Below are 14,861 nucleotides of genomic sequence, written 5' to 3' on the forward strand. Positions count from 1 at the left end.
GCAACAAAGTACGACTTCAGTGCTCCATCGGCGTGAGCTGCTAACGCCACTTCACCACATTAGCATGTTAGCTTCATCAGAAAGCAACGCAGCTGTCATTTCTGTTTGATAGTTGTGTCATTTAAACTTCCCAACTACAATTTTCCGCTGATGAGAGGAAGACCCCAAGGTATTTTACTACATAAAACATTACAATAGTTTGTCTCAATTTGACTCTAAATTATGGCGTTTTTAATCTCCCACAGTGATATTTTCAAACTTTTTTTTAATCTTTAAGATTGTCGGATATTACTTGCTATTTTATATCATTCTTTACTGTTATACTGCAGTGTTAAGTGGTTATCCGTTTTCATGCTTTGTAAACAGAAACCACCAAGAACCTTTTCAAACGTAATGCTTCCCTCAGCCTCTCACCCTTAACTTAACTTAACCATCCAATTCACATGGCTAAACTTAACCAGGACCGCTAACACAACTTGAGGCTTCACCCTGAGGGAACCAGCAAAAATGTCCCCACTGGGTAAAATGTCCTCACAAATAACAGTAGGTATACACGCACACACCCGGACGATGGTATCTCTGTCTTTGTGAGGACCTCTCATTGGCATAATGCTTTCACCAGCCTCTCACCCTTAACTAAACCATCACAAACAAATGACGAAAGTTAACCAGGACTCTGACAAGAACTGAAATCCAATTATAACACAGATATTTTGAAGTCTTCACCTTCAAAACTGTATGTGGACCAGCCAAAATGTCCTCCTATGATCAGTGTCTTGTCAAAGATGAGTCCACACAGGAATGTTAACACGTGTACTCGCACACACAGTGGTCCTCATGAGAGTCTGCCCGCTCTCAGACTCAGACTCCGACTCAGCCTGCCGTCACTTCGTCTCCAAACGCCACCAAGAGGAAGTCACTTGTCAGTGGAGTCTTGATGAAGATGAAGCAAAATATTTCACAAGAAAGAGGCGAAAAATAAGTTTAAACAAAAGTCCTTTAACTGTAAAAGTTGAAATATAGGGGGAAATAAGATGGAAAACCAAAGAACAAGCAGCTTGGTCAGTTTAATGTCTACCGCCGTAATAGTGAGTCAGTGTGGTGAGCTCCAGGAGAGAGCTCATCGTCTCCCTCATGTCACCAGGAGCTCCTGGGTTGCTGGGTGTCTGATGAGGAAGGCATTCACCAACACGATCTGCAACGTGCCGTAAATCTTCATTCATGATGGTCTTGGGATTCAGAGTTATAAAGCATTACATGATGAAGTGTCGCTAGCTTGGCTGTAATGAAACACTTGGCAGCCATGTTTTGTTTCTTGTATCTCCACATCTTCAACACAAACATGCACCGTGTTGGTCAGTGGAGTAGCAGGAGCCTCCACTCTGACCAGGGGAGCTTGAGCTGAGACACAGCGCCACCCTGACACACACAGTGGACCAACATCAGTAGAAGATCAATGGCTGGGGAACGGTGTTGTGCAGCACTTTCGCCTGTGGCCAGTCTTGAGCTGAAGACACATGGAATGCGACAGTTGAAGTCCCATCTGTGTGTGGTGGCTCCAGCTCCACCTCCCCCACACATTCTTCACTTGGCTTCACAAATCCTCAAGGTCCTTGCAGCTTCTGCCCCTTTTACACGAAGTTTCCGTGAACACGAGCAGCAAGCGTTGGTGTGGTAGTGCCCTTGTGCCGGCCGTGAATGATAGTCCTCTGAAGGACGTTAAGCCTGCAGTCCTGACCTCGCGGTCTTCTCATCCGGAGGCCCAGGGAAGCGAGTGTCGCATGTTGGACCTCTTCACAGTATTTGCATCCCCCACCACTTCCATCTGGGTGCGAAGATTTATTGTGACGCTACACAGCGGGTTCACTTTAGAGGTGGAGCGGATCCGTTCTAGTCCGTCGGTTACAGAGGTGAGGGTCACCCGCGTCCAGAGCTCATCGCCACAACGTCCTGTCAGAGGATGGACCGGACTTCAGAAACATATTCTCCACCTCTCTCTTTTGATCACTTCTTCATGTCTACTTTCATTTTCAATCTGAGGGAGGATTTCTGCTTTCTGATGCTGCTGCGGGAGAATTGGGGGGGATTTGTGGGGATGTTTCAAGAGAGGGGCGAGGTATCAATCCGGTGCTGATGTCACTCTGATGCAACAGAGAAGTGTGGAGCTCCGTTTCTGTTTACTGAGGGAGATCATCTGCAGGAGCTCACGAGACGCTTCACGACACTGTTGGGGCGGTTTATGTTTGGTGTACAGGGCGCCCCCCTCTGCTCAATACAAATACTGCACACTTCATTTGACTCAATTTTAACAAGAAAGGAAACGGTCATGTTCAATAAAGGCGCTGGTATTATTAAGCACATTTGCTGGTATAAATTCAGTTGGTTAAAGTACAATAAAGAAATGATAAGGCAGCAATTTTGTTACACTTAACTACAATGAAACCATTATAAATAAGAAATAAATCCAATTTCTTAGGTGAGAACAGTCAGTGAAAACTGGATTATGGTTGAAATTTCAAAGTAAATATCCAATTGAATCTGATCTCATGATGATCAGACTTCAGCTTCTTTATGAAGCAGAGTTGGAGATTTTTTTTGCTTTTTAATTATCAAGGTGGAATGATGTGAAAACTGTCTGCACAAAGAAAATGCACCGCGACATGAAGCCATGGGCGACTCCTTTAAATTAGGAAAAGGGTTGCTTCCCCTGAAAAAATGAACACAACACGTCCGCGTGTGAAACAGTTTAATCTCGTGCTTTTGCTCACAACTTTCAAAGTGCAATTATTATTACCCATATAAATAAAATAAAATATCAGAATATAGTTTTCTTTTTTGGAGTAGGAAATATATCATTTTCATAGAGCTCATAATTATTTACAGAGAAGAGGAAAAAAACATTCAACATATTAACATGTGCACTGATCCCAAAACCCAGAGATAAAAGTTAAAGTTAAAAAAAAAAAAAAGCTACATGCTTCTGCATGATGCTGTGTCACCACAGTATAATAATTAAGGATGAGGTGACAGCCCAGAGATACTTTATGACTCAGCAGAAACTCATTTCTGGAGAATAAATAAAAGTGATAAAAGGCTTTAAGACGCCCTGATGAGAAACTCCACCGTCCGGGAGGCTAAAAAAAGGCAACAGTCAGCCAACCAGACTTCCTTGAGTCTGGGCTACCAGGCTGCTGAGAGGTTTCCTTTGTTGGCTGGAAGAAGACCGACCCCCTGCTCCAGTCTTCTCCGGTGTCTTTGGTCGTTGTCGTGGCAGAGGTCAATTGTTTTTTTTGGCAGCAGCATCATCATCATCGCTGCGCTCTCTCCCCACATCTTCGGTGAGGGCGGCGTACGGCGAGTCGCCAGCAAACAGGGTCTTGAAGAGGACCGACTCAATGGAGGCGAAAGGCGAAGTCTTGGAGCTGGTCAGCATCATCCGTGACTGAAAGTGAAAAGACAAGTTCGATTACCCTGATCCACTTGACCATGGTCAGAGGTCAACAAACATCAGCATGAACACCAGCAGCCGTGACACAATGTTATATTCCACTTTTGTGTTGTTCCAGGTGGATGGTGAAGCTTCATGAAGTGTCCACATTTTCAGACCTCACTAGGTGGCGCTCCCAGCACATAAATGAGCTGCGGTTTCATTCAAATTATTCAAAGCAAAACAAGATAGATGCCATCTAATGTGCTTCATGAAGCTTCACCAGTTCACGGTTTGTCCTGGCACGGCAGGGAAGAAACAGAGACAATACCGGCAAAGTGAACCAGCAGAATCCCCACGGGCTCAGGAGCCTCATACTCACAGAAATGATTCAAGAAACAAAAAGCTCAGGGAATCAGCATGAAATGAATGAATAGATTGAAATGATTCCGGCACCAGATTTTACAGCTCTCTTGCGAAGCTCACTCCGGTGTGACATGAGCATCTTGGCGACGACAGAGCTAATAAACAACAGCAGGTCGGACGCGGCTCTCGCATCTGATGAAACGGCTCACAGTTAATTTGACAGATCAGAGTCAGAGGAGACTTGAAAGCGCCGGCGCTCCAGAGACGTATCTGTGTCTCCGTCAAAAACACCCGTTTCCCAGAGAACGAAGCCGCTGATGCAAGCTGATGAAAGTGATGCAAACGCCGCGGCCCGGAGGGTAAGACCAGACCCACGCCCGTCACCGCCGCGCCAACTTGAGAAGGTCGTTTAGAAGACACACTGGAGGCTGAAGAGGAGCTTCGGACAACATCACGACTGCTCCTCATTGAGGGAGACTTAGCCCGTCTCCATGGTGACAGACTTCTGGCGAGCAGCCTTTTGTTTCGCGTATCAGGGGAGCGACTCACCTTGTTGACCACGAGGAAGACGGTGTAGAGGAGCATCAGGTGGTGCTTGCGGATGGGCAGGTAGTGATTCTGCTGCAGAGCAAACAGCACCGCCCCCATCAGGGTCACCTTGGTGGGACTGAACAAACGGACCAACTTAATTACTCTCTGTGTCAACACCAACACATACATGTACAATATGGTTCTCAGTAAGTAAGTAAGTAAGTATTCAGTCAAATTCCTGTTTGTTTTTATATGAACAAAACGTTTTGTGAAGCAAACAAAAAATAATAGAAATGAACTGAGAAACATTGACTAGATATGCAGTGTTATTGTCACTTTGAATGAGTACAAATACGGTTCAGCTGGTTCTCCTGAATTAATAACCTCCACCAAGGAGGTTCTGTCATCAGATCAGCATCTGTTGGCAGCATAACTTGCAGAAGGGATTTCAAACACGAGCTTCTAGGAACACATTACGTTTTGGTTACAGATTAACATCAGGACCCACAGTCTGAATTGATTTCATCACTCTGTCTTAAAAGAGAGAAGTCATTCTTCTTCACTTCCATCTGTGTGAGCAGCAGTTTTGGAACACCACTGCCACCTAGTGTCCCACTAAGTTTGTCTATAACCAAATAGATTTAATATTAGATTAACAGACCTAAATAATATTATTCTGGAATAAAATGATCGGTACTTTGAGGTTTGGGTTACTGTCATTTTTTTGTGTTATGTGTGGAATCTTTTCACTCAAACGGGATTTCTACAGAAGGTTTTTTTTATTTCAATGTGTATTACATATGTACATTTAGATTATATTTCACCAGCATGTTTTATCAAGAATTTGAAAAGTTTAGTTGCCTTTCATGTGTTGTTTTTCCTTCTTTCTTTAACTCAGTCTGTCACAAATGGTGGGGCTGGGCCCCATGGGGGGTGCGCGGAGTGATGCGGGGGGGGGGCACATGTGACCTTGGAACATACATTTTTGCCGTGCTAGAATAAAGTGTAATTGCACATCCACTCATGATACTTGTTTTTTAATTTCAGCCAAATTGACGCACTTTAAGTCTTTCTTGTTAAAGACAAAAACAATGTTAATAAAGTTATTCTTTATTGTAAGTTGATCTATATTACTTTCTTTCGGCAGAGAGTTGGGGGCGCAGAACGTTTACTTCCTTCTGGGCGTGGCACAATTGAGAAGTACTACTTTAACTCCCCACGATACAGAGAAATAAAATTAAACATGATCGTCTCATAAAATACATCACATTTATCTCATAAAATACATCACATTTATCCGCTTGTGCACCACCATATGCTTTTGCTTGCCAAACGTCCTCTGGAAGCCATTTGGCTCGGACAGCAACATAACTCGCTCTTCTAACGTTGCAGTTGCCACAATTAAAGGCAGCTTCACTTCTGCAACACATCCACGAAACTCTCTCTCTCTCTCTCTCTCTCTCTCTTTCTCTCTCTCACTCACGGGGTTCTCACTACTTCATCTCAGTCAGTTATGAACTGCACCTAACTAGGAGCGTCAGACCAGGAAGTCACTCATCAGGAGACTTACTAGGACATTTTGAGGAGCTCGTTGGTTTCAGGTTTCCACTGGCCACGAACCAGCTGCTCAAAGTTACTGATCAGACCACTGCCAGCACCTGTTCAGGACAGACCACAAATTAAATTAAACATTAGCATTGTACATGGAAGGACGAGTATAGCCACACATTATGCTTTCATCCTTCTCCAGAGACAATCTGAAGCTGTACTGTGGCAGAACAACATGGGGGCGACACACGTGGAAAACAGTGTTTCACTCAGCACATTTCCCAATTTGAGATGGTCTACAACCTGTATTTACAACGAAATTCCAGTTAATGTCATTTTTTTACGCTGCCTGTTAAACCTTTTTTGAATTCTGTTAATATAAGAACGTCTTGTAGACATACAATACAGAGAAGATGGGGCCAGAAGGTCTGAGTGAGTACTTTGAAGCTGCAGTTCAATCGCTGTCTTGTTCACAGCAGGGTTTCACTGCTGGTGAGAGATCCGATCATGAACATCGCTCACCTCTTGTCCAGCCAATGGTTATCATCACCAGCAGACCATCTTTGTATTTTTTGTGGGCCTGCGTGACCCCACCGACGATCTTCCACGTCCTGGTCACCTCCTTCATCCCTGATAGAACCAGTTTAAAAGGCAGCAGGGAGGCGAAGCCGAACACCAGGTCCATGGGACAGTAGAACACCAGGTACCTGAGGGGAGCAGGCAGGTGCACTTCAGACTTGAGTCAGCTGAAGGCAGCAACTTCATCAGTTTCCTTTGTGTGTGACTCTAGATTTAGTGTTTTATGTTTCACTTGTTTTAAGTTGTTACAGTCACACTTTAGAGGAGTACTTTCCACCTTTGTAATGTCCCATCAGATCAAATTCTTTTTGAATATTCCATCACCACATAATCATTCACATGAATAATCATTTTGAAAAGTGTAGTTATACTACACTTTTCAAAAAATACTTGTTTATACCAACTTTAACATTTGAACAATATTCTCAATGCTACTATCTTATAATGTTAAGTACGTTATAATATATTATATTAAGTTCAAAACAACAGGTATTGGCGGCACACTCACATTTTACCTCCTGAGGACTGCAAGGGAACTCTTTGTAAAAGTTGACTTTTAGAGATTAAACGTTCATGAATGACTCGAATGAATGAAATGTCTGAAAAGAATTGCAAAAACTTGTAATGCTTATTTTTAGCAGCAGGGGGCAGTATTATTCGAGTTAGAATAGATTAGATGACATCGACTTGACTACATAAAGAAAATAGTACAGCATATATAAAATGTAGTTACTTATATGCTGCGGATTGCAGATTATCATACTCACCAGAGGACTGTGGCCAGCAGAACACTGGTGCCGTTTGACATGGGAGCTATAGGCGGTTCCGCCAGCATGACCCCCGACAGCATTGCACCGCCGAAACAGTAGAGCATGGAGCTGAACCAGCAGGCTAGAGGGCTGACACGGGAAACCTCCATGGCTCCTGTGCAAGACAAGAAAGACAGCTATTGACAAGTCCAGCACAGACTTCCTGCACACTTCCTCGTGTGGTTGAAGATGCGCATTGCTGATGTGCGGTTGTAGTCACACAATTTTACTGCGTTCATCACGAGTAGTCAAGAACAAGGGGATGACTGAGTGAATAAAAATCACCATGAGAGGTCTGATGTATTCCATAAACATGTGAGACATAGTTAAAAAAGAAGCAGACTTCAATTTCAGCTAAGAAATGTTCTTTCATAAGTTCACATTCTGAGAAGAGCCAATAGGGGAGATGGTTTGTTCTGGGCCATTTTAGACGTACTCTGGGAAACTGGTGTTTTTGACGGAGACACAGATACGTTTTCATGTCTGACTCTGATCTGGGGATCCACTCTAGTTTGGGTATGATGTGAGGTTTCATTAGAATATATTACAGATGATATTTTGATATTTCAGGGCTGTGTAGTGGCAGGTATCCTGATACAGGTGTGGCAATACGATACATTGCTGTATTTGTTTCAACAATATATTGTTATTAGAGCCATCATCTTAAGGGGGAAATTCAGTTGCAATACAGAATGCAATACAACGTTATGTGCATGAAAACAAGTTAAGACTTTCATTTAAACTTTGCACTCCAACAGAGGACTAGAATAACTCCCTTAATCAACAAAAGAACTCGAGCGTGCAAAAAGAAAATGTCACCGATGCAGCAGCCTATCCAAGTGTCTATGTATTAAATATTGTTAGAGCCGACTTAAAAAAAAATCACGACAATATCACAATCAAGTGAGATATTTCAGCAAAAAATATCAAAATATCAATACAATTTTGCGCAATCCAGTATCGCGATATTTGAGTGTGTCGATATTTTCTTACACCCCTAACAGAATGGGCACTGGGCAGACACCTGTGTTAGGTAGGTAGACTGAAAAGGCAGAGATGGAATGATATTCTAAATATACTTCAATAAACAAGGAAGATTTAAACACAAGATAGGACTAAAAAACGTCCACTACTGACAGCAGCAGCCATGTAGTCTGCTGTCTCCTTTTGTTTCATTAAAAGGCTCCTTTCGTCTCTTCCTGCCCGACTGCCTTGTTCGTCAACAGCTGCCGTGTTTACGGACAAACATTAACCAGTCAACAGCAGTGTACGGATGGCAACCTTCGTTCAAGTTCCAGTAGTGCTCCAGAGCCACCCTGACCAAAGTCTGAACACTCAGACTGTGAAGCTACATGTGATAGGAGCATGCTATTCAAACACATTTCACAATTTACAGCAAAGTGATCTGCCCATATCTAAAAAGACTATACATATGGGGAATGGAGATATATATATATATATATATATATATATATATATATATATATATATATATATATATATATATATATATAGTATCAGTTTTATATAAGTGTGCATTTCTTAAAATGTATATCTAAAGACATTAAATACAAAAAACATTTTTATGCCACAGATTAAGTTGAAGCATCTTTTGAACACCAGCAAATACTGACTTTTAAATTTGTGTAATATTCTTTGGCTTTCTTTCTACGGTTCTATCCTAATTCATAATAATAATAACTATAATAAAAAGGTGTCCTCTCACAATAAAAAACATAAGATAGGACAACTCTTGTCTGAGTCTACCAGAGTCTCAACTGCAAGATGCTGTCGAGACCAGATAGTAGTTTTTTGGCTTCTCACTGCTGACAGTTTTATCTATCTTTGTCTGGACTTAACCAGACATTCACTTTTTACAGCTCGTGACTTTGGCCCCGGCAGCCATCTTGATAGTGCTCTCTTTTATGCTTTTATGACGTTAAACCACTGGCTGTCTTCAGAGAGAACACAGAGTGAGTAGAAAGCAGAGTAACAACTCGCACACATTCTTCACTAAAACAAGCAACTAGGTATCACAAGACATGAGTTGTTCACCGACATAAGAGGTGAAAAAATGCCAACTTCAAGTAGCTTCAAGAACCCAGCATCCTTTTCATTACCACAAGGACTGAACTCATGAGTGGCTCCGAGTTTCATATTTACCACCCAAACGTTGACTTCAAGTTCAGTCCTTCCCTACACGCCATTCTCTCAGGGCCACTCGAGTGAGAGAGTGAATTGCACATTTGAGAATGATTTGGGTTTTTTTGCGCACTAGCACAAGATTCCATGTTTATAGTACATAAAGCCAGCCCTGTAAGAGGACAACCTTGAAAGAATATATTTAAGAGATCGCTCCCTTGAACAGGGTCTCATGCATGAAGCCAAGGCACACAAGACGGATCAAATAGTTACTCCACAAGGGCGTGATCGACCGACACGACAAGGGTCACTTCCTGATAGGCTCTTATCAACCACTATGTTTAATCACAGAGCACCATTCTTCAATCCCATGATGAAGAACAGCAGAAGCATTGACAAACTCATCCACGCTTGATTTAAAATCCAAACAGGAGTTTACTGTTGACGTTGCCGTGACAAGGGGGGGGGGGGGGGGGGGGGGGGGGGGGGGGGGGGTGACTTGCATGTAGTGGAGGCGCGCTGATGAACAGAAACCCCTCAGTTGAGACAGTTTTCATGTCAGTGTACATGTCTGGATGGCGCCTGTTTACCTGCGACTAGACTGGCCTGCAGGCTGGACTCTTAACAAAATGCTAATCTGGGGATTACAAACAGATTACAGTAAACCTAAGTGACTTACTGGGCAGATTTCAATCGAAGTGAACGATAAAAATTCCGAGAATTGAGTCAACACTTATTTATCATGTAAAGGGATCTACAACATAAATGGGTGCATTAAAAAAGTTGAATATAGAGCATCAAATCTAAAGACAACAATTTGAGGTGTGTCAACACAACAGCATCACATAAAATTGGTTCTACTATTTATGCTTTCAAGAACCAAGTCAAGTCATCGACTGCAGTATAAACAGGAAGTGTTTCACATGCACACTGATCTGTTAACTGTGGTTCTTGTTGAGTTTCTCTCACTTTCTCAGAAGTTGATGTTGTGCTACCACTGTCATTTTTGTTTATCATTGTGGAGACTTCACAATAACTGAGGGACAGAAACTATGGGGAATCACACTCACGGTGTTCTTTAAAATCTATGGCTAGAAATGTTTTTATTTCGAACACGGTCTGCTATGCCTCCCTCGAGTAGGAAGACTCTCAGTGGCACGATAGATGGTTTACTCAAGGCTTCACAATGTGACAGCACTGTTGTTCAAACTGTAAAGTGGGTTGGCACACGTCAGGCCTCTAGATGGCATTGTAATGCATGGTGCATGTGTGGCCAGACAGCCAGCTTGGCTGTTCACTGCTAGTCGTTTCTCATGTTTGAGTGTTTTTAGCAGATCAGTGGTTATCTAATTCAGTGATTCTTAACCATATTGCCAGGGCCAATGGTTGGGCCCCAAGATCAAAAAGGTTAAGAACCCCTGATCTTGGTCAGAATATTAAACTTATGTTGGTGACTGGCATCTCAGTAAAGTGTGCAACTGCGACATTCACAGCACAATAGTTCATTGTGATGAAAGAGTAGCAGAAGATTTCAATACGCACAATGGCTGCTGTCAAATATGCAACACTCGGTTATGTGCAGCGGCAACTTTTGGGAGCGATGAGACAGACAGGGCAGTGACATCATCAATTTGAGAAAGTTGCTGAGCTGCAGAGAAAGAATACGGCCCATACAGACGTTCACTCCACAAACACTGATCACAACTCAAAAAGACTTCTCTTAATAAACTGGAGCAAATCATACTTCTTTTCCCAGTGGAATGTCGTTTTAGATGCCACCCCGAGAAAGCGAGGAGCTATTTTTGACCAGAGATAATAGCTCATAACATTTTATAAACACAAGTCCTCCTATGTGTCTTCACTGAAGTGGTTACACACAAGCTTAGAATAGCTGGAAGTACTGTTTCACGGTTGGAGAGAAAGTACGGAAACCCGAGGTTTGTGAGCTCAGATCTAGTCAGTTACCGATGTAAATGTGGCACATTTCTGAGGTAGGACGTTGAAGGATTTTAAAGGGGGGTGGTATGTGGAACGCTACAAGGAGGAAGGAAGCGGATTCATTCAGGAAAGAGGGATGACAAGAAGGATCGCCCAGATGAGGACAATCATTCCGTGACTGGATGCTGGAAATGCAAATACAGGCTGCAGCTGAGACGTCTGCTTGCCTTTCATGACTTCTGGGAGAGTCGTGACATGTTTACATGGTTGATGGGAGTCCAGGACAAAGGGTTAAAGGCTGCAGCGAGTCCAGATACTTTGAGAGGCAAGTTCCGAAATAGATTGTAGATCCAAAGCAGAGTGACTACAATGGTCTGTGTGCGTCGCCGTGTGAGTGTGTGTTTGCGTGCGTGGGTGGGAAGTGGACTCATGTTACAATTAAAGCCCACCTGTCCCTGTTGTCACAATCCCAGTGATGTAACATAGTTGGCATACGTGCGTCAATGCAAGATTAGAGCTTTTGCAAATGAGTTAACAAAGGAGCTTGGAGGACAAATCAAACAACCTTGGAAGTGACTTAAGACAAGCAGGAAAAGACGGAACAGAACAATATTAACACAAGTCCACAGTCCCACGTGGGGAACTTTGACCAGAAACCCAGAGGCTGGAAATTTTTTTTTGTAATTTTATGAAATTCTTAGAGCATCGATGACTTCTATTTTTAAATAAAAAAATATAAAATGTATATCATTAAAATGCACCAAATAATGGACTGTTTTAACAGTGTAACCATGTAGTAGTAACATAATTCACTATTAAATTAATTAAATAATAATTAAATTTGCTTCAAAAAGTTAGGGTTTTTTAGCCTTTCAAACACATACAAATATGAAAATATGATTCACGTTTTTCATGAGCTGTATTATAAATATCAATAACTCTTTTTTGACATACAAAAAAGGATGACCTCTCACAAAGATCTTGCACCCGTCTGACATAGACCATGTTAATGAGTATATCTCCTTCACTACGATCATCATTCTACCTCACAAGTGTGGTGCATCAAGATGAGACAGCATGGTTATGGCACAGGTGACTGACCACAATAAAAGGTAACTTCAAAGAAGCCGTTAACATCACCAAAGCAGTGCGATGCCATGCCTCTTAGCAAGAATGTCCACCAGAGCCGTCGCCTCAGAACTGGATGCTCATTTCTCCACTATAAACCGTCACTAAAAGCAATGAAATGCAGTAGAGCCCATCTACCTGCATACTCCCACTGACCATGCTCTGGAACCCTGGGGTCACTGTGTCCAAAAGAATGTTTGCACAGCCATTGGACAGCAACATTCCACAGGCCACAATCGACAATGTGTTCTGTTGCATGGGGGTCACCTTTATAACCCCATTACAGTACACAACATAGTTTAGCAAGGCAATTTATTATGGCCAGTCAAGGGCACACTGCACCAACACATATCTTTAGTGCAGTTCTAGTGCATATCTCATGTTCCGTGTGAGAAAGTGGTAGTTCAACCTGCACATTTGCAATAGAGTTGGTATTGAATAGTGCGCCAGGATGATACTAGAAGAAGAAAATAGGACCCAAACAAAGCTGATGAAGTAAGTCCAAAGCAAAGTAATATAGAAGTCACAAACATGTCCGCCATGGTGACGTATATCCAGGCACCTTCTGCTCCAACTATTCCATTTGTATTAAGAACTTCGTGCGTGAGAAGAACGTACTTGACATTCTGGTTGTTTGACATATTTACAGTGAGTGTGTTGTTACAAAAGCACATACTTAAAAGCCGGAATGAAAATGAATTCCAGTCGGATACAGTAGCGCAGCAAGGACTGGTGTATAGAGACTAAAACGAGCTGCAGACCACGACCGTTTCTATTTTCTGAGAAGTTGACCGAAGGCAGCGAATGTGGAAAGTGCAGTACTGCGGCGAAGTTTGCGTCAGACTCTTACCTGGCTGCTCCCGTAGAGACATTATTGACACGATATAGTGCGCCATGTCAAAGTAAGGAAACATGGACAAGCTCGAAAATTCGTGTGACAGCTTGTCCAAAGGCAGGAACTCGAACACATCCATCTTTTCAAGTTTTTCCAAGACACTTTAAAGTTCACAATATAATCCCAGTCAGGAGTTTAGCAGGATTACAGGCAGGCGTCCAACTCCATCCACACTTGTCTACATCCGCCGTCCGACACAGCCAGGTGACCGGGGACGACTCGCTGTCGGTTGGTCAGTTGGCTCTGGAGAACGGTGTTTCTGGCTGGACAATGCTGCTGGACAGGCGAGTGACGGTCATGTTCTACGCTTCACGCTCAGTCACTGGCGCAGAGGCGGAATTCCTGCTCACTGTTCCTTCCGCCATTCTAGTGATGTGGCAGGCGGAGTCAGAGCGGCCTTCTGATTGGTGGAGGGAGAACAGTGGAAGCCAATCAGCAGCCAGGAAGTGGCTTCACGAGGCGATGCTGGAATTATAGAAGCAAACAGTAACCGCACACTACTACGACCGTTGACTGTCAGTATCTCGCTGACTGTACCGACTATTCTGATGCTATGCAACCGCAGGGAAACGTTTCAGCTCCAACTTGACACGCGCATCTTTCATATACTCTGTGTTATGAGGCTCCGATTTTCATCTCTTTGGAGTAAAGACAGAGACTTGCACGTTAAAGTGACGAGGACCTTTGATGACTGGACTTTTCGAAATAAAAGGCACCAGTCGAGCCAGTTGTGTAAACGATCAGACAGATGATATAAATCTAAACATACCAGCAGCACAAAGCTCCATACAGCATAACTCTCGCCACAAAGACGCACTCTCCTTTTTAATGGATATCCTCCCCGCTTGTGAACATAAAAGTTACAGTTTAAATTTGAATTAAAACGGGCTGCAATAAAGGCCATCTGATGTTATTTGTTTAAAACATCTTCGAAATGTGAAATGAATTCCATTTTAAACAAACTGAGCAAACTGTTAAATTATTAAATTAAATTAAATTAGAAGATTAAGTGCGATCAGAACTCGCTATGTCAGAAAAGTGAATTTAACAGTTTTTGAATGATATTTCTCTGAAAGACAACGTGAATATATACAGTATATATACAGTACACTATGCTCAAGTTGCAATGTGCGCAAATGGCCACATGGTGTCAGCAGTGAACGCGAATTCAACAGTTCTTTGAAGATATTTTTCAGAAAGACAAATACAGTACATAGTGCTCAAGTTGCAATGTGCACAAATGACCACATGGTGTCAGCAGTGTAACGTCAACACAGAATATAGGTCTCACCTTGATTCTCATTTTGACAATGGTGCGCATTATTTAAGTGATTGAAAGGTAAGGCACCTTTAACAATTTTAAAAGCGTGAATCAAAATATATATATTGCCTCTCTCTATACAATTAATGTTTTATTCTGTTTCTAATATCTGAATTATATTGGTGTGTGTGTAGTTATATGCCTGTAAGGAGAAAATATATTTGCAATAAAAGGTAG

General features: G+C 42.4%; 1 protein-coding gene across 1 annotated transcript; it reads right to left on the reverse strand.

Moving 5' to 3' along the window:
* Positions 1 to 2,716: 2,716 nt before the first annotated feature.
* tmem38b (transmembrane protein 38B) lies at positions 2,717 to 13,958 on the reverse strand. The gene is made up of 6 exons (XM_053854083.1): positions 13,319 to 13,958; positions 7,219 to 7,375; positions 6,395 to 6,579; positions 5,895 to 5,982; positions 4,343 to 4,460; positions 2,717 to 3,442 (listed from the first exon to the last, which is right to left on the reverse strand). Exons 1-6 carry the CDS (start codon positions 13,440 to 13,442, stop codon positions 3,278 to 3,280), a joined length of 837 nt encoding a protein of 278 aa, XP_053710058.1. The 5' UTR covers positions 13,443 to 13,958; the 3' UTR covers positions 2,717 to 3,277.
* Positions 13,959 to 14,861: the final 903 nt, after the last annotated feature.

Source organism: Synchiropus splendidus, chromosome 1 (genome assembly GCF_027744825.2).
Source record: "Synchiropus splendidus isolate RoL2022-P1 chromosome 1, RoL_Sspl_1.0, whole genome shotgun sequence".
NCBI lineage: Eukaryota > Metazoa > Chordata > Actinopteri > Syngnathiformes > Callionymidae > Synchiropus > Synchiropus splendidus.